Source organism: Oncorhynchus nerka, linkage group LG2, assembly GCF_034236695.1.
Source record: "Oncorhynchus nerka isolate Pitt River linkage group LG2, Oner_Uvic_2.0, whole genome shotgun sequence".
Taxonomy (NCBI): Eukaryota; Metazoa; Chordata; class Actinopteri; order Salmoniformes; family Salmonidae; genus Oncorhynchus; species Oncorhynchus nerka.
Window position 1 is genome coordinate 95,294,006 of NC_088397.1, and position 20,528 is coordinate 95,314,533.

General features: G+C 44.7%; 2 protein-coding genes across 2 annotated transcripts in view; both read left to right on the forward strand.

The window, feature by feature from the left end:
* Positions 1-122: 122 nt before the first annotated feature.
* On the forward strand, positions 123-14,479 carry tamm41 (TAM41 mitochondrial translocator assembly and maintenance homolog). The gene is made up of 8 exons (XM_065004480.1): positions 123-548; positions 3,421-3,603; positions 4,261-4,353; positions 5,038-5,188; positions 7,847-7,992; positions 10,215-10,380; positions 12,192-12,254; positions 12,510-14,479. Exons 1-8 carry the CDS (start codon positions 411-413, stop codon positions 12,584-12,586), a joined length of 1,017 nt encoding a protein of 338 aa, XP_064860552.1. The 5' UTR covers positions 123-410; the 3' UTR covers positions 12,587-14,479.
* A 1,477-nt stretch (positions 14,480-15,956) lies between these two features.
* The window catches only part of vgll4b (vestigial-like family member 4b), a 127,068-nt gene continuing 122,496 nt past the window's right edge, over positions 15,957-20,528 (forward strand). The window contains exon 1 of the mRNA XM_065004474.1: positions 15,957-16,223. The gene's annotated coding sequence lies outside the window, so the exon portion shown is untranslated. The remainder of the gene's footprint in view (positions 16,224-20,528) is intronic.

Consider the following 20,528-nt stretch of genomic DNA (forward strand, 5'->3'; position numbering starts at 1 on the left):
TAATTAATGTTAATGTTTAGATAATTATTTTTCACATCATGAATAAATTCAGGTATTGACACTTTTCTACAATTACGTGGGGGACTTTTATTTAGAACGTTTCTGAAATTCCGTAACCCGGATGTACTTTCTTAGTGTTGATGACGAAAAAAGCAACAACAGTGCAGATAATATTGGCACATCTAGCTATGTATTAAAGTCAGGAACCATGGTCAAAGAGAACTTCTGTGCCATGCTATTGCGTTGGCTTATGTGACCGTTTGCTGCTTCACTTTTCTCCTGTTTGTAATTATTAGATAAGAAATAGCGGAGCCGGTGAATATACTTTGCAATGGCCGGTTAGCTAAGTTGGCTGAAATGTCATTCTCAGTCTTGTTGTAGCTCCATTTATATGAAAGCGCATTGCAATCATGACTCTTCCAGCTCTGCAGAACACCAGTGTGCTCTACCGAAGAATACTGTCACAGTTCCCTCAAGACATCAGCCTCGCATTTGCCTATGGATCTGGAGTATTCAAACAAAATGGAACTAGCCAAGGTCAAATGGGGGTAAGTCGTGAGACATATATTCTTTAGTATATGCATGTCATTAGACGAAATGATACAGACTTCGGCAGTAGGCTAGGAAGCCTGGGTGCCAGTGTGCCCTCTTGCCAATTTATGGACCCGTCTGTCAAACTTTAAGAGGAACTAGCAAGAGCGCAGAAATATATATATATATATATATATATATACACAAACACAAAAGTAGATGAACTAACTTCAAAGTAATGACTCGGGGCGTCGGGTTTGATACGAAAGCTTCTTTTAGTAAGAATACTTGTTCACGTTACATTTAACAACTTTGTTTTGGTACAGAACAATGCAGGTAAGATGCTGTTGGAAAGTCAGCCACAATCATTAGCACCTGCACATAATTGGCGCGTTATCTCTCTCATTCCTGTCGCAAGGCATTCTGGAACTTGCAGTCAAAAAGCGTAATTCAACACAACCCAATACAATTACATATGCAAATAAATCAAAAGAAATATCTTTAGATACAGATCAATGAATAAACTTAAACATGAACTCTGTAACACATTAAAGTTACAACCCCCCCCCGATGAACAATTTTGTTCATCTAGATCTCTAGGCAGTATATCAACTGAATAGGTCTCCTCAACAAAGTCCCTGAAGCAGTACGAACTGAACATGATCTAACTAAGCCATCTCGGCCTGGAAAGAGTTCTTCAATCTTTCCTAGTTTCCAGGTTTGTCTGGGTGTGTTATCTTCTCCAATGAGTACAACGTCACCCGCCTTGAGTGGGGTGGGCTGTGGTGTGTCACAGCGGTGTGCTGACTTTAGATCCAGCAAGTAGTCTCTTCGCCAACTGTTCAGCCACACCCGTTTCTGACAGGTGTATAAAATCGAGCACACGGCCATGCAATCTCCATAGACAAACATTGGCAGTAGAATGGCCCGTATTGAAGAGCTCAGTGACTTTCTATGTGGGACTGTCATAAGATGCCACCTTTACAACAAGTTACATTTCTACCCTGCTAGAGCTGCCCCCCCCCCGGTCAACTGTGAGTGCTGTTATTGTGAAGTGGCAACGTCTAGGAGCAACAACGCATCAGCGGGCGTGTAAAATAAATACAAGTCTGTCCTCGGTTGCAACACTCACTACAAGGCTAAGATCACCATCCACAATGCCAAGCGTCAGCAGGAGTGGCGTTAAGCTCGCCGCCAATGGGCGTGATGAATCTCTCACTCTAGACGCATCTAGGTTTTGGCGGATTCCAGGAGAACGCTACATGCCTCAATAGAATGCTACCTGCCCGAATGCATAGTGCCAACTGTAAAGTTTGGTGGAGGAGGAATAATAATGGTCTGGGGCTGTTTTTCCTGGTTCGGGCCCCTTAGTTCCAGTGAAGGGAAATCTTACCTCTACAGCATACAATGACATTCTAGATGATTCTGTGCTTCCAACTTTGTGGCAAAGGTTTGGGGAAGGCCCTTTCCTGTTTCAGCATGATAATTCCCCCACACTAAAAGCGAGGTCCATACAGAAATAGTTTGTTGAGATCGGTGTGGAAGAACTTGACTGGCCTGCACAGAACCCTGACCTCAACCCCATTGAACACCTTTGGAATGAATTGGATCACTGACTGCGAGCCAGGACTAATCGCCCAACATCAGTACCCGACCTCACGAATGCTCTTGTGGCTGAATGGAAGCAAGTCCCCGCAGCAATGTTCCAACATCTAGAGGAAAGCCTCCCTAGAAGAGTGGAGGCTGTTACAGCAGCAATGTTCCAACATCTAGTGGAAAGCCTTCCCAGAAGAGTGGAGGCTGTTATAGCAGCAATGTTCCAACATCTAGAGGAAAGCCTTCCCAGAAGAGTGGAGGCTGTTATAGCAGCAATGTTCCAACATCTAGTGGAAAGCCTTCCCTGAAGAGTGGAGGCTGTTATAGCAGCAATGTTCCAACATCTAGTGGAAAGCCTTCCCTGAAGAGTGGAGGCTGTTATAGCAGCAATGTTCCAACATCTAGTGGAAAGCCTTCCCAGAAGAGTGGAGGCTGTTATAGCAGCAATGTTCCAACATCTAGTGGAAAGCCTTCCCAGAAGAGTGGAGGCTGTTATAGCAGCAATGTTCCAACATCTAGTGGAAAGCCTTCCCAGAAGAGTGGAGGCTGTTATAGCAGCAAAGGGGGGGACCAACTCCATATTAATGCCCATGATTTTGGAATGAGATGTTCGACGAGCAGGTGTCCACATACTTTTGGTCATGTAGGGTAGATATCAATACCGCAGTTGTTGAAATACAATAATGTGTGTGTAACATAACATTGATCAATGAATATATGTTACTGGAATTAAATTCCTACATGTTTTAATACCCAATTAAATTAAACACTCTGTCCACTTCTAGGAATTTGTAAGACTCTTATTTGCATAAAATGGACAGAGACCAGTCTCAAAATCAATCAGCAGCGTTTATTCACGAGAGTACTGAACACGATACAGTTTACCACAGGTTATAAACTGAAAATGACATCATTAGTTTTCGAACTGTCCCGTCTCTTCTCCCACCCTGGTACAAAGGCAGTATCTCAAGCCTTCCCACATCGTCTCTCACCAATTTAATATAATTTATGACTGAGCCAAGGTCTTCCTGTGTAGATGAGCATTCTAGCCAGTCTGACGATAAGTTCATTCATTTCTACCAAGGAACAGACAGTCATTGTTCTAATTCTTGATTATATTTACACACATTATATTCAGTACTAGGATTAAAAGAAAATTCATACATCTATACAGTAACATAAAATAGTATTCTGATTAGTCAGTCCTGATTGAAATGTATACATAATTAGTCATTATTGATTAAAATCCCTTAACAATATAACTGACAAGAGCATCTCTTCTCCTCCTCCCAGAAAAACATGCTGGATTTTGTGTTCGCTGTCGACGATCCAGTCACCTGGCATACCATGAACCTGATGCAGAACAGGAAACACTATTCTGCATTAAAGTTCCTGGGTCCTAGGAAGATCAGCCGGATACAGGAAGAACACGGGGCTGGGGTGTACTACAACACCTTAGTACCTGTGGATGGAAGGGTAAGCCTGTATGTTTTAGGTATTCCCTCCAACGTCAGTTAGACCGAGGAGCTGATCGTGGAGCACATCTCCATCCACCATCCCCATCCACATCCCCATCCACATCCACATCGACATCCGAGCGTCTGCAGGGCCGAGCGTCTGAAGGGCAGAGTATATAGGGCCGAAATACTTATTTTCCACCATAATTTGCAAATAAATTTATTAAAAATCCTACAATGTGGTTTTCTGGATTTTTTTCTCATTTTGTCTGAAGTGTACCTATGATGAAAATTACAGGCCTCTCTCATCTTTTTAAGTGGGAGAACTTGCACAATTGGTGGCTGACTAAATACTTTTTTGCCCCACTGTAGTTCTATTGTCACTCCCACTAAGGCCAGTTTAGAATGGTTGATGTCCCAGGTTTATATGCGCTGTGTGCAATAGTCTGGGAATGAGGTTTCTACAATATAGAAAAACAAGTCAACTTGTAGATGGCTTTGTTAAAAAATAAAACTGTCGATGTGCCCTTGAGCAAGGCACTTCAGCCTAATGTGCTCCAGGGGCACCGTGCTACTATGGCAGACCCAGTAAAACAACACATTTCACTGCACCTCTCCAACATCTTGTTTTAATCTGGCTCTATAACCTAAAGGTCTTCTCTCTCTCTCTCGACAGATAATGAAGTATGGCGTGATCAGTACTGACTCTCTGATTGACGACTTGCTCCACTGGAAGACCTTGTATATTGCTGGCAGACTGCACAAACCGGTAGGTGTTGGTCCCTGTGGTGGAGGTGACTGCACAAACCGGTAGGTGTTGGTCCCTGTGGTGGAGGTGACTGCACAAACCGGTAGGTGTTGGTCCCTGTGGTGGAGGTGACTGCACAAACCGGTAGGTGTTGGTCCCTGTGGTGGAGGTGACTGCACAAACCGGTAGGTGTTGGTCCCTGTGGTGGAGGTGACTGCACAAACCGGTAGGTGTGGGTCCCTGTGGTGGAGGTGACTGCACAAACCGGTAGGTGTTGGTCCCTGTGGTGGAGGTGACTGCACAAACCGGTAGGTGTTGGTCCCTGTGGTGGAGGTGACTGCACAAACCGGTAGGTGTTGGTCCCTGTGGTGGAGGTGACTACACAAACCGGTAGGTGTTGGTCCCTGTGGTGGAGGTGACTGCACAAACCGGTAGGTGTTGGTCCCTGTGGTGGAGGTGACTGTAACCTAGAGCAGAGGTGACTGTTAGGGTGAGAACAGGAAGCTGACTATGTTATTGTGCAGGGTGAGAACAGGAAGCTGACTGTTATTGTTGTGTAGGTGAAGATCCTAGTGCAGGGTGGGAACAGGAAGCTGACTGTTATTGTTGTGTAGGTGAAGATCCTAGTGCAGGGTGAGAACGGGAAGCTGACTATGTTATTGTGCAGGGTGAGAACAGGAAGCTGACTATGTTATTGTTGTGTAGGTGAAGATCCTAGTGCAGGGTGAGAACGGGAAGATGCGTGCTGCATTGGTGGGGAACCTGAAGAGCGCTGTGACGGCCTCCTTCCTCATGCTGCCTGAGAGCTTCTCTGAAGAGGACCTGCTCCTGCAGATTGCCGGGCTCTCCTACGCCGGTGACTAGACTTTTAGTTACATTTTAATTATTTAGAGGCAACATACCATTACTTCATTTTAAATAACGTAAACAAACACCTATCACTGAAAGTAAAACCTTTTTAAAGTAGCTGCTATCTGCAAAGTCAATGTGAGGCACAATTCGTTTTTTTCCCTTTTTCTCCCTAAGCTGTTGACTAGTGTAACATTTCTGTTATGCTTCGCCGTCAAAATGGTGGTATGTTTTTGTTAGTTTTAGTGTTTTTCCCCCAGCTTGTTTGAGCACACAGTTTTGTTTTTATTGAGGCGGAGCTGAAAGTTCGGTAGCTGAAGTCTTACTACCCTTCTTCAGTGATTGGTCAACAGTAAGGATTCTTCAATTAAGTTTTTTTTTTTTTTGTATTTCGACAAGTTTTCATGTACGTTTCTTCACTTGAGAAATACTGCGGCGAACATCTTAGTTAGATGTCAAATTGAGCAACTAAGACCTCAGCAAAAACGTAAACAAGAAATATGTAATTAATGTTGATGTAATCTTTGATGTAATTCTATTTTGAGGACATGTTATGTTGTTGGTTGTATGGCATATGAAGCGGGACAAAGTGTCATATTTTTTTCTGGTTGTCCGAGGCACAGACACGTCATGCTCATGCTAGTATACGAACACTTTTTATTTATTTGATTTTACCTTTATTTAACTAGGCAAGTCAGTTAAGAACAAATTCTTATTTTCAATGACTGCCTAGGAACAGTGGGTTAACTGCCTGTTCAGGGGCAAAACGACAGATTTGTACCTTGTCAGCTGGGGATTTGAACTTACAACCTTCCGGTTACTAGCCCAACGCTCAAACCACTAGGCTACCCTGCCGCCTCTACACTCTAACCACTAGGCTACCCTGCCGCCTCTACACTCTAACCACTAGGCTACCCTGCCGCCTCTACACTCTAACCACTAGGCTACCCTGCCGCCTCTACACTCTAACCACTAGGCTACCCTGCCGCCTCTACACTCTAACCACTAGGCTACCCTGCCGCCTCTACACTCTAACCACTAGGCTACCCTGCCGCCTCTACACTCTAACCACTAGGCTACCCTGCCGCCTCTACACTCTAACCACTAGGCTACCCTGCCGCCTCTACACTCTAACCACTAGGCTACCCTGCCGCCTCTACACTCTAACCACTAGGCTACCCTGCCACCTCTACACTCTAACCACTAGGCTACCTACCGCCTCGCGCAGGAAAACCTGATCACAGAAAATGGAAATAAATATCCTTGCGCCACTTCCAGCAATTGTTAACAGTGAGCCGAATTAGATAAGACCGAGCATTCAACTCCCACAGCATCCCCATGTTGTCTAGAGTCTTGTGAATTGAATCATCTTTGATTCTTGGTTGAACCGAAACAGGGGCACCACTTACCTCCGGTCTCCGCCCAGATCATTCCGGAAGAGCTCTCTCGTGAAATTTTTTCCAAGATGACAGCTAATGATTTTTACATCGCCTAAGGATGATTTTTATCGCTTATTAACGTTTACTAATACCTAAAGTAGCATTACAAACGTATTTCGAAGTGTTTTGTGAAAGTTTATCGTCTACTTTTTGAATTTTAAAAAATGACGTTACGTTGTGAAATCGCAGTTTTTTTCGTTTATCACACAGTCTACATATAACGATATCTTGGCTTTATATGGCCCGATTTTATCGAAATAAAGACCCAATAGTGTTTATGGGACATCTAGGAGTGCCAACAAAGAAGATGGTGAAAGGTAATGACTGTTTTCTATTTTATTGTGTGGTTTGTGTAACGCCGAAATGCTAATTATTTTGTTTACGTCCCCTGCTGTGCTTTTCTGTTGTAGTGTATTGGTGCATGCTATCAGATAATAGCTTCTCATGCTGTCGCCGAAAAGCATTTTAAAAATCTGACTTGTTGCCTGGATTCACAACGAGTGTAGCTTTAATTTGATACCCTGCATGTGTATTTTAATGAACTTTTGAGTTTTAACTAATACTATTAGCATTTAGCGTAGCGCATTTGCATTTCCAGAGCTCTAGTTGGGACGCAAGCGTCCCAAGTAGAAGCAAGAGGTTAATTCTAGCCCCGTGTTACGTCCCAATTCACCTCGAACACTTCACTTATATGCATTTAAAAATGGTGGAAACTCCCTCCACGCAATGATTACACCAATCAAATGCTTTTTAAAATGGCCCCCCAATGGTGGAACAAACTCCCTCACGACGCCAGGACAGCGGAGTCAATCACCACCTTCCGGAGACACCTGAAACCCCACCTCTTTCAGGAATACCTAGGATAGGATAAAGTAATCCTTCTCACCCCCCCCTTAAAAGATTTAGATGCACTATTGTAAAGTGGCTGTTCCACTGGATGTCATAAGGTGAATGCACCAATTTGTAAGTCGCTCTGGATAAGAGCGTCTGCTAAATGACTTAAATGTAAATGTAAAATGGTGGAAACTCCCTCCAATGCTTACACCAATCAAATGCTTTTTAAAATGGTGGAAACTCCCTCCACGCAATGCTTACACCAATCAAATGCTTTTTAAATCCATGACAGGGTGTGAAAACGCACACATGGTGAGAAGGGTGGTGAATATTGGTTATTCGTGTAACTGTTCTGCTGGTTGGTTGTGAAACTGTCTGTTGTCCCACCCAAGGGGATTTCAGGATGGTGATTGGAGAAGACCGGTCCAAGGTGGCTAACATTGTCAAGGAAAACGTCCAACACTTCCGCATCCTCTACAACAATATTCTGCAAGAGTGTCCACAGGTGGTGTACAAGCCACAACAGGGGAAACTGGAGGTGAGATGTGTGTGTGTGTGTGTGTGTGCACCACACAAGCCTCAGCAGGGGAGGCAGGAGGTGAGAAACGCAGGTCTGGCCTCCATCCCAATTGTGTTCATATGATAATGTGTATACATTCTATATCAGGGCTCTTCAACCCTGTTCCCGTAGAGAAACCCTCCTGTAGGTTTTAACTCCAACCCTGTTCCTGGAGAGAGACCCTCCTGTAGGTTTTAACTTCGACCCTGTTCCCGGAGAGAAACCCTCCTGTAGGTTTTAACTCCGACCCTGTTCCTGGAGAGATACCCTCCTGTAGGTTTTAACTCCGACCCTGTTCCTGGAGAGATACCCTCCTGTAGGTTTTAACTCCGACCCTGTTCCTGGAGAGATACCCTCCTGTAGGTTTTAACTTCGACCCTGTTCCTGGAGAGATACCCTCCTGTAGGTTTTAACTCCGACCCTGTTCCTGGAGAGATACCCTCCTGTAGGTTTTAACTCCGACCCTGTTCCTGGAGAGATACCCTCCTGTAGGTTTTAACTCCGACCCTGTTCCTGGAGAGATACCCTCCTGTAGGTTTTAACTCCAACCCTGTTCCTGGAGAGCTACCCTCCTGTAGGTTTTAACTCCAACCCTGTTCCTGGAGAGACACCCTCCTGTAGGTTTTAACTCCAACCCTGTTCCTGGAGAGAGACCCTCCTGTAGGTTTTAACTCCAACCCTGTTCCTGGAGAGCTACCCTCCTGTAGGTTTTAACTCCAACCTTGTTCCTGGAGAGATACCCTCCTGTAGGTTTTAACTCCAACCCTGTTCCTGGAGAGATACCCTCCTGTAGGTTTTAACTCCAACCCTGTTCCTGGAAAGAAACCCTCCTGTAGGTTTTAACTCCAACCCTGTTCCTGGAAAGATACCCTCCTGTAGGTTTTAACTCCAACCCTGTTGTAAGTGTGTTGAAGTCTGGAGGGTCAGTTTGTCCAGCTGACGCCCCCCCCCCCAGGGCCCCTAACCAGCTGACGCCCCTCCCCCAGGTTTTAACCAGCTGACGCCCTCCCCAGAGCCCCTGACCAGCTGGACGCCCCTCCCCCAGAGCCCCTAACCAGCTGACGCCCCTCCCCCAGGGCCCCTAACCAGCTGACGCCCCTCCCCCAGGACCCCTAACCAGCTGACGCCCCTCCCCAGGGCCCCTAACCAGCTGACACCCCTCCCCAGGACCCCCTAACCAGCTGATGCCCCTCCCCCAGGGCCCCTAACCAGCTGACGCCCCTCCCCAGGGACCCCTAACCAGCTGACGCCCCTCCCCAGGGCCCCTAACCAGCTGACGCCCCCCCCTAGGTGTGTACCCTTCCAGGTGGATACAGAGGGTCAGCTTTGTCCAGCTGATGGCCCTCCCCAGGACCCCTAACGTGTGCCTCTAGGTGTGTAATATGTACCCCCAGGTGGATAAGAGTCCAGAGGGTCAGTTTGTTCAGCTGCCCTCCCCAGGACCCCCTAACGTGTGCAGCTCTAGGTGTGTAATATGCCCCTCTTCCAGGTGGATAAGAGTCCAGAGGGTCAGTTTGTCCAGCTGATGGCCCTCCCCAGGACCCCCTAACGTGTGCGTGCTCTAGGTGTGTAATATGTGTACCTCTTCCAGGTGGATAAGAGTCCAGAGGGTCAGTTTGTCCAGCTGATGGCCCTCCCCAGGACCCCCTAACGTGTGCGTGCTCTAGGTGTGTAATATGTGTACCTCTTCCAGGTGGATAAGAGTCCAGAGGGTCAGTTTGTCCAGCTGATGGCCCTCCCCAGGACCCCCTAACGTGTGCGTGCTCTAGGTGTGTAATATGTCTACCTCTTCCAGGTGGATAAGAGTCCAGAGGGTCAGTTTGTCCAGCTGATGGCCCTCCCCAGGACCCCCTAACGTGTGCGTGCTCTAGGTGTGTAATATGTGTACCTCTTCCAGGTGGATAAGAGTCCAGAGGGTCAGTTTGTCCAGCTGATGGCCCTCCCCAGGACCCCTAACGTGTGCGTGCTCTAGGTGTGTAATATGTGTACCTCTTCCAGGTGGATAAGAGTCCAGAGGGTCAGTTTGTCCAGCTGATGGCCCTCCCCAGGACCCCTAACGTGTGCGTGCTCTAGGTGTGTAATATGTGTACCTCTTCCAGGTGGATAAGAGTCCAGAGGGTCAGTTTGTCCAGCTGATGGCCCTCCCCAGGACCCCCTAACGTGTGCGTGCTCTAGGTGTGTAATATGTGTACCTCTTCCAGGTGGATAAGAGTCCAGAGGGTCAGTTTGTCCAGCTGATGGCCCTCCCCAGGACCCTGCAGCAGAGGATCACACGACTGGTGGACCCGCCTGGGAAGAACAGGGACGTGGAGGAGATACTACTACAGGTGGCCCAGGACCCAGACTGCGGTTCTGTGGTGCAGCAAGGTATGTAGTTCAGTGGCTGAGGTGGTGGACCTGTAGCCAAAGGTTGCCGGTTCGAATCCTGGGCAAGGCGATGAAACAAGGGGTGAATCGATCTGACAGCTGGTGCTGCTAAACCTAATAACTATAATAATAACTAATGTACAATATACAGTGCCTTGCGAAAGTATTCGGCCCCCTTGAACTTTGCGACCTTTTGCCACATTTCAGGCTTCAAAAATAAAGATATAAAACTGTATTTTTTTGTGAAGAATCAACAACAAGTGGGACACAATCATGAAGTGGAACGACATTTATTGGATATTTCAAACTTTTTTAACAAATCAAAAACTGAAAAATTGGGCAAAATTATTCAGCCCCCTTAAGTTAATACTTTGTAGCGCCACCTTTTGCTGCGATTACAGCTGTAAGTCGCTTGTGGTATGTCTCTATCAGTTTTGCACATCGAGAGACTGACATTTTTTCCCATTCCTCCTTACAAAACAGCTCGAGCTCAGTGAGGTTGGATGGAGAGCATTTGTGAACAGCAGTTTTCAGTTCATTCCACAGATTCTCGATTGGATTCAGGTCTGGACTTTGACTTGGCCATTCTAACACCTGGATATGTTTATTTTTGAACCATTCCATTGTAGATTTTGCTTTATGTTTTGGATCATTGTCTTGTTGGAAGACAAATCTCCGTCCCAGTCTCAGGTCTTTTGCAGACTCCATCAGGTTCTTCCAGAATGGTCCTGTATTTGGCTCCATCCATCTTCCCATCAATTTTAACCATCTTCCCTGTCCCTGCTGAAGAAAAGCAGGCCCAAACCATGATGCTGCCACCACCATGTTTGACAGTGGGGATGGTGTGTTCAGGGTGATGAGCTGTGTTGCTTTTACGCCAAACATAACGTTTTGCATTGTTGCCAAAAAGTTCCATTTTGGTTTCATCTGACCAGAGCACCTTCTTCCACATGTTTGGTGTGTCTCCCAGGTGGCTTGTGGCAAACTTTAAACAACACTTTTTATGGATATCTTTAAGAAATGGCTTTCTTCTTGCCACTCTTCCATAAAGGCCAGATTTGTGCAATATACGACTGATTGTTGTCCTATGGACAGAGTCTCCCACTTCAGCTGTAGATCTCTGCAGTTCATCCAGAGTGATCATGGGCCTCTTGGCTGCATCTCTGATCAGTCTTCTCCTTGTATGAGCTGAAAGTTTAGAGGGACGGCCACGTCTTGGTAGATTTGCAGTGGTCTGATACTCCTTCCATTTCAATATTATCGCTTGCACAGTGCTCCTTGGGATGTTTAAAGCTTGGGAAATCTTTTTGTATCCAAATCCGGCTTTAAACTTCTTCACAACAGTATCTCGGACCTGCCTGGTGTGTTCCTTGTTCTTCATGATGCTCTCTGCGCTTTTAACGGACCTCTGAGACTATCACAGTGCAGGTGCATTTATACGGAGACTTGATTACACACAGGTGGATTGTATTTATCATCATTAGTCATTTAGGTCAACATTGGATCATTCAGAGATCCTCACTGAACTTCTGGAGAGAGTTTGCTGCACTGAAAGTAAAGGGGCTGAATAATTTTGCACGCCCAATTTTTCAGTTTTTGATTTGTTAAAAAAGTTTGAAATATCCAATAAATGTCGTTCCACTTCATGATTGTGTCCCACTTGTTGTTGATTCTTCACAAAAAAATACAGTTTTATATCTTTATTTTTGAAGCCTGAAATGTGGCAAAAGGTCGCAAAGTTCAAGGGGGCCGAATACTTTCGCAAGGCACTGTAAATCATTGACCCAGACTCTTCTGTTTCTTTCCTACAGGGATATCGTCAATAGTGAAGTCGTCAAGCATAACTCAGACCGCCAAAGGAATCGCCACGGCTGGTAAAAAAAAAAAGAAGAATAGTTTGCTTCTATTATATATTTAATTAATTTGAGGATATCAACACTAAGTACACATAAAACATACAGTGCAGATGTACAGGTCTACCTGACTGTGTTCTCCTCATACAGTGCAGATGTACAGGTCTACCTGACTGTGTTCTCCTCATACAGTGCAGATGTACAGGTCTACCTGACTGTGTTCTCCTCATACAATGCAGATGTACAGGTCTACCTGACTGTGTTCTCCTCATACAGGGCTGCTGAAGTCTCTGTCCTACAGCACCAAGAAGCTCCAGAAGATGTGGAAGGGCTGGAGAATGAAGAAGCCTTGATCCTCCCAGTTATATTTAAGCAATAAGGCCCGAGGGAGTGTGGTATATGGCCAATATACCACGGCTAAGGGCTGTTCTTACGTACGTACGAACGACGCAACGCGGAGTGCCTGGACACAGCCCTTAGCCGTGGTATATTGGCCATATATCACAACCTCCCCGAGGTGCCTTATTGCTTAAATATAACTGGTTACCAATGTAATTAGAGCAGTAAAAAATACATGTTTTGTCATACCCGTGGTATACGGTCTGATATACTACGGCTTTCAGCCAATCAGCATTCAGGGCTCGAACCACCCCGTTTTTTTAAATAAATGGCTATATACTGTACAGTTCCTTTCTGCCTGGATGAACTGATATACCAACCTGTTCCCCTTGGGGGCGTTGTTCAAGAGGATGCAACACCACAGAACGTTTTAGATAGAAATGTGTTGTGCACAACATGTATAAGATACTCTGTCATGCACAATAGGGAATTGTTATAATTTTTTACCTGCAGCGTTGTGAATGTTTCACCTAACTGAATATAACCCAGTTACACAAAGAGGTCCTTTTAAAAAAAAAAATGAAGCCCCGTTTCCCTGTCTTAATCTACATGTCTATAGGGTCTGTTGACCGTTTTAAATCGGCCATTACCTGGGGTGTATTCATTCTGCCAAACAAAACTGTTTTTTTTTTAGTTGCAGACGTTTCGTCAAACGGAACGAAACCGGGAGTGCTGATCGATTTAACTGACATTTTGGTTGGAGGCGGCTTATGGTGAGACACATGAACATTCAATTCTATGACAACAGCTCCGGTGAACATTCTTGCAATCAGCACATTCCCACAACTTGACATCTGTGGCATTGTGTTGTGACTAAACTGCATATTTTTAAAGTGGCCTTTTTTTGTTGTCTCCCAGCAAAAGGTGCACCTGTGTAATGATCATGCTGTTTAATCAGTTTCTTGATATGCCACATCTGTCAGGTGGATGCATTATCTTGCTCACGAACAAATTTGTGCACAAAATTTGAAAGAAATAGGCTTTTGTGCATCTCAGGGATATTTTACTTTCAGCTCAAGAAACATGGGACCAACATCTTATATGTTGCGTTGTATATTTTTCTTCAGTGTACCAGAATGCATTGCACGCCTACTTGTCTGGTCTGTGTGGTGCAGACATGGAGAGACAGACGAACACGTGATAGTTGCTTTGCCAGGTATCTCTACCTGAAAATACATGACCCAAGTGATTGGTCTTTGGTATTCAGCAGTCATAAAAGTATGAACTACTAAAATAGTGATTTTTTGTTGTTGTCAGACAGCAGCTCTATTTACATTTACATTTAAGTCATTTAGCAGACGCCCTTATCCAGAGCGACTTACAAATACATTTTTTTTGTTAGGACAAATCAATTCTGACATTTCAAAGTGGAAATGACAAGGTTTAGAAGCCTTTGTAAAGATGAGATTACTTGGAATTCAAATATTAAAGTTATCATATAGACCTAAAACAGCAGAAAAACCTTAGCCATAATTTATTCACATTACTTTAATAAGTGATGAGCAGTAATGGACAGTCAATACCATCATGAAACTTATTTTATTCTGTGTCAACCCACAATGCATTTCATGTCAAAACAAAATAATTGAAACCAAAATGGAAAATCCGGCACCAGGAAGCACCTATCTGAATTTGACTAATAGAAACTCTCACCAAACTAAAATGTTTTGTTTGGCAGACTGAATAGTCCTCTTGGATAACATCTCGGCACATTGTGTGTCACCCACAATGAAGTAGGGTGTAAGGTTACTTTTTAGTGCACTTAAAAAGAGAATGAAAGAAACTGTCACTCATATCTTTGTAAAATGGCAGTTATTATGAGAATGGAATAAAGCGTCATCACCTTGGTTCTCAGTATCACTGTCTCTCCACCCCCCACTGCACTTAACTCAAACCGTTTCCCACATGATAGACGGGTTAGCTGACACCGAAAACAATGGGGCAGAATGCAGTGTGTTGTGATTCTGAACGGTCAAAGAGCTAACGACAAGAATCTGCCATGTGGGAAGTCATGGGTGGCTCGTTTTTAATCTTGTTTTGATTGTCACGTCTTTGGTAAGAAGGTTAGAATTCACTATAGCTTGCTAACCAACTGGAATGATGTATTTGAGACAAGTGGTCATTTGCGAAAAATGTAAGTTTTCAATAAACATTAAAGACGAAATATAGTTTACATGTTGTAAACTATTTAAGCCAACCCAGTCTTGTTTTGCTCCATAGTTGCACGTGTTTGTTGCTAAACAACCAAGCAGTCTTTTTCGATTTGGATCATGTGTGCGCGTGTGACTTGAGAGCTAGTGCTAATAAAATGGTTTGTTTCCCTTATCTGCTGAATCACTAGACAAGTGTGGTTCTCTTTAAAAAAAAAAAGACGACCTTGACAAAGCAATTGCTATTCTAAAAGCACACGGACAACGCTATTGAAATACATAGTTAAGCCTAGTTAGTTTATTACATTGACAAACAAATGGGCTTTGCTCTGGGCCTGTTAGGGCACATGATTTCTTCAGAGGGTATATTGACGATCACATTTAATGTGCACCCCCGCCTCCTACGCGAGATGGAAAAAGGATTCACCCCCACAAAAAATAATTAAACAACTTCTGTTTAAAAGCAAAACAGAACTGATCCCGACACTGGCTCAAGGGGAACCTGGGAGGGCAGGTCTTCCAGCACCAGTACCCCTTGCAAGTCTTAAGATATAAAATCCATAAGTGGCAAAAACTATTCTGCCTCAGCCACAATATCAACCACAAGATTTATTTGAGACTTGTGCTGTACAGATTAACTGTGGCAATAATCCTTAACACACAGGGTATATTTTGTGTGGCAGCAAACATTTACAACAGGCTGTGGTGTGTCCACCACCATCACTTGTTTTCTCGATGATTTTTAATCGCATTCGATTGACCTCAATCTCCTTCCCCCTTACAGGGCACTCCAGGAACTCAGTATCATGATCCCCACCACAATTACAACACTGTCGTCCTTCTACACACCGTTCTTCGGTGTACTCGGTTCGTCTGCAACAAGAAGCGATTAATTATCATTCACAACACACGTTTCCTTCACTCCAATTTCAGACAATTTCCGTTTTGTTCCAGTTTTCGATATTACTGTTGTCCATTCAGAACATTCGTCTTCACCAATTATTACTCGACGCGCTACTCGATTCGAACTCCGCATCCACTTCCGCCATCTTCCCTCCCACCTCTTCGTTCGTCCATCGGGAACGTTATTTGCAATTATTTCCTTGTCTTGTACCTGCAACGGATGTGACGCAATGTCATTATCATAATTTATGCCGAAATTATTTCGTCTAGCTCGACCAATGAGCGCTCTCCACTTTCACCACCTGCTAGGAAGAGAATTCTATAATTCAAAACATTCTTCCCCCTTTCGTTAACAACGAAGTTCGTAAGTTTTGTTGTCGGACCGCATAGCCATTGTTTTTCCACTCACCTCGGACACAAAACAATTAAATTGGTCCGTTGCTCCCCCCTGTGGATTCAAACGGAGCCAGGATTGTTAGCGTTATTATCGGCGCGAATATAACTCCGAAGATCCCAAAGTGGCGCTCTAAGGAAGGTGGTATGTACCATGTCACGACCAGGCTACTATAATACTAGTTCGATGCTGAGACACTTTAGTAAGCTGCAGTGCATGCATGTTGCGTGACAATTCATGAATGACATTGTTTTACAACTGAAAGTAGAGGGGAGGGGGAGGGGGAGGGGGGGTGTTTCCCCAAGGCAAAATGTAAGTGTGACTAATGATTTAATGATTGGGAGACGATGAGTAACATTATTAGTATAAGTAGGCCAAATAACGTTCGAATTTGAAGAAAATGTACCATAATAAGTCGTAGATGGTTTATGTACCCTCCTGTGTTAACTATTCCTAGATACATGGGAAACAGGATAAAAGTTGTAACGTTGAAAATGTCATGAGAGAAATGTCCGATAGTGTAGACTATATCAAAGTGGTTTTCCCGAAGAAGGGGAAAAACGAAGGCAGGAAAGGTATCTTCGGAATGTTGAGTGTGGGAAGCGAGAGGAGACGACGGGAGTAGTGCGTGTTACAGTGGAGGCTGGTGACTCGAACACCATTAGGAGGACCGGAGACTCACGGTATAGGCACGGACATCAGACGAGGAAAAAAGTTTGTTTGAAAAAACGTCTATGACAAATTATTTTAACCTAAAACATTTAATAAAGGCATTTTTTATAGGAAAATATTCAACTAGGTAGTAGCAGTGTGCAGGACAGGCTAATTTTATTTATTTTTTAACCTTTATTTAACTATGCAAGTCAGTTAAGAACAAATTCTTATTTAGAATGACAGCCTAGGAACAGTGGGTTAACTGCCTGTTCAGGGGCAGAACGACAGATTTGTCAACTCAGGGATTTGAACTTGCAACCTTCCGGTAACTGGTCCAACGCTCTAACCACTAGGCTACCCTGCCGCTCCAGGGATGTATTGTGTTGGAGAAGAGCTCAACACTTCCACTCAGGGCAGGACAGGATTGTACTGATAAAGATGTGCAGTTTGATATGTAATTTAATCAACATTAGACACTAGTTAATTTTGAATACTAGTTTAACCATTTTAAAACGAGTTTAAACACTTCACTGAAAAGTATCAACATTTCGTCACTCCAAAATGTATGTGAGCTAACTGGTGTAACGGATGTGAAATGGCTAGTTTAGTTAGCGGTACACCCCAAAATGTATGTGAGCTAACTGGTGTAACGGATGTGAAACAGCTAGCTTAGTTAGCGGTACACCCCAAAATGTATGTGAGCTAACTGGTGTAACAGCTAGCTTAGTTAGCGGTACACCCCAAAATGTATGTGAGCTAACTGGTGTAACTGATGTGAAACAGCTAGCTTAGTTAGCGGTACACCCCAAAATGTATGTGAGCTAACTGGTGTAACGGATGTGAAACAGCTAGCTTAGTTAGCGGTACACCCCAAAATGTATGTGAGCTAACTCGTATGCAAAGATTGAACATCTTAGCGTAAACAATACTTGAGTAGTAACAAGTAGGATGTTATTATTACTAAAAACTCCAAAACCAGCGGTGGCCAACGTTGCTCCACTGTTCCCTGATCGACTGGGGGAGCAGATTTCTATTCCAGACCAGCAATAACACACAACTATCAACTCATTAGATTGGTAAGTTGAATCAGGTGTGTTATTGCTGGGCTGAAACATAACCCTGCACCCAGCAGACCCAGCAGGGTTGGCCTGCTCCAATTGTAATAGGTTTATACATTGTGTGTGATGTTTAACTGTATATTTTGTTGCTAACATAGGTACACCTAATCCATGGGAAACAGGATATTGCCTAAGTCTCAGGTTTGGGACGTTCATTGGGATCTCACTCCATTTCCCTGTATGAGGACAGAAAAAAACCCAAAGAAATAGGCTTCATTTTACTCAAATTAAAATATAATTTATAATTCTGTTATCTCTGATTCCTCAAAGTTTTCCATGCTAGGGACTGGAACTCTATCTGACAGCTGGAAATGAGCTAGCTGATTATATTTAATTAACTTAGCTAAACATTATGTAAAGTTAGCTAGCTCGCTAGCTAGCAAAGCGGCCTACTGTAGCTCGGTAGCTAACTAGCTAATAATACCTTTTTTCTCTTTAAAAAAAAAAAAAATTTCAAAATGTATTGACTTTTAATATGTTCTGTCTCTGATTTAATTGAGTTCTTGAAAAAAATTAAATAATGGTCAGCCTTCCCTATTTTTCTGGTGGTAGTGTGCAGCCAGCCAGCCAGCCAGCAGGCAAAAAGTGTGTGTCACGTTTAAGTTAAGCACGCTCCTAAATCATACATGTGCAGTACTAAGGGAGAAGTCCATTACTGTGCAAGTCTATGGCAGCTAGAACCACAAGCCTCTATAGTATTGCATTGGAGGCCTCGCAGCCAGAGGAGAATGTGAAATTCCTGAACACCGGCTATACATTTACATTTACATTTAAGTCATTTAGCAGACGCTCTTATCCAGAGCGACTTACAAATTGGTGCGTTCACCTTATGACATCCAGTGGAACAGCCACTTTACAATAGTGCATCTAAATCTTTTAAGGGGGGTGAGAAGGATTACTTTATCCTATCCTAGGTATTCCTTAAAGAGGTGGGGTTTCAGGTGTCTCCGGAAGGTGGTGATTGACTCCGCTGTCCTGGCGTCGTGAGGGAGTTTGTTCCACCATTGGGGGGCCAGAGCAGCGAACAGTTTTGACTGGGCTGAGCGGGAACTGTACTTCCTCAGTGGTAGGGAGGCGAGCAGGCCAGAGGTGGATGAACGCAGTGCCCTTGTTTGGGTGTAGGGCCTGATCAGAGCCTGGAGGTACTGAGGTGTCGTTCCCCTCACAGCTCCGTAGGCAAGCACCATGGTCTTGTAGCGGATGCGAGCTTCAACTGGAAGCCAGTGGAGAGAGCGGAGGAGCGGGGTGACGTGAGAGAACTTGGGAAGGTTGAACACCAGACGGGCTGCGGCGTTCTGGATGAGTTGTAGGGGTTTAATGGCACAGGCAGGGAGCCCAGCCAACATCGAGTTGCAGTAATCCAGACGGGAGATGACAAGTGCCTGGATTAGGACCTGCGCCGCTTCCTGTGTGAGGCAGGGTCGTACTCTGCGGATGTTGTAGAACATGAACCTACAGGAACGGGCCAACGCCTTGATGTTAGTTGAGTACGACAGGGTGTTGTCCAGGATCACGCCAAGGTTCTTAGCGCTCTGGGAGGAGGACACAATGGAGTTGTCAACCGTGATGGCGAGATCATGGAACGGGCAGTCCTTCCCCGGGAGGAAGAGCAGCTCCGTCTTGCCGAGGTTCAGCTTGAGGTGGTGATCCGTCATCCACACTGATATGTCTGCCAGACATGCAGAGATGCGATTCGCCACCTGGTCATCAGAAGGGGGAAAGGAGAAGATTAATTGTGTGTCGTCTGCATAGCAATGATAGGAGAGACCATGTGAGGTTATGACAGAGCCAAGTGACTTGGTGTATAGCGAGAATAGGAGAGGGCCTAGAACAGAGCCCTGGGGGACGCCAGTGGTGAGAGCGCGTGGTGAGGAGACAGATTCTCGCCACGCCACCTGGTAGGAGCGACCTGTCAGGTAGGACGCAATCCAAGCGTGGGCCGCGCCGGAGATGCCCAACTCGGAGAGGGTGGAGAGGAGGATCTGATGGTTCACAGTATCGAAGGCAGCCGATAGGTCTAGAAGGATGAGAGCAGAGGAGAGAGAGTTAGCTTTAGCAGTGCGGAGCGCCTCCGTGATACAGAGAACAGCAGTCTCAGTTGAATGACTAGTCTTGAAACCTGACTGATTTGGATCAAGAAGGTCATTCTGAGAGAGATAGCGGGAGAGCTGGCCAAGGACGGCACGTTCAAGAGTTTTGGAGAGAAAAGAAAGAAGGGATACTGGTCTGTAGTTGTTGACATCGGAGGGATCGAGTGTAGGTTTTTTCAGAAGGGGTGCAACTCTGAGTTGGTGCTATACCATGGTGCTAACCCTAGAGGGTGCTGTTGAGACTACTGTCGACCTCCATTGCAAAACATTGTGTTTTAATCAGGTATTTGATGACGTGACCTATATTTAGTATAGTTTTATTTATACAGGATCACTTTTTATGTTTTGAGTAAGATGAGCCTCCCACTGGAGCTATTTAATCCACTACTTCGTTCATCAGTTCTGTCAGGACAACGACACCAACCGACACATGACTTCTGTCAGTGGGTACAAACGACACACTCTGCAAGACACGAGACGCTAGTAAATAATGCATCCTGCTCGGAGCCACGTTCTAGCCCAGTAATAACACATGGTTATACGTGAAACGCTATAGTAAGCAGTCCATTTGTCATAATCCATAAAGA

Bases quoted from the DNA above. Each gene is read 5' to 3' on its own strand.
- tamm41 (XM_065004480.1), top strand. From the start codon at position 411: ATGACTCTTCCAGCTCTGCAGAACACCAGTGTGCTCTACCGAAGAATA. The intron at 3,604-4,260 runs GTAAGCCTGTAT...CTCTCTCGACAG, and splicing joins TAGTACCTGTGGATGGAAGG to ATAATGAAGTATGGCGTGAT. The intron at 10,381-12,191 runs GTATGTAGTTCA...TCTTTCCTACAG, and splicing joins CGGTTCTGTGGTGCAGCAAG to GGATATCGTCAATAGTGAAG.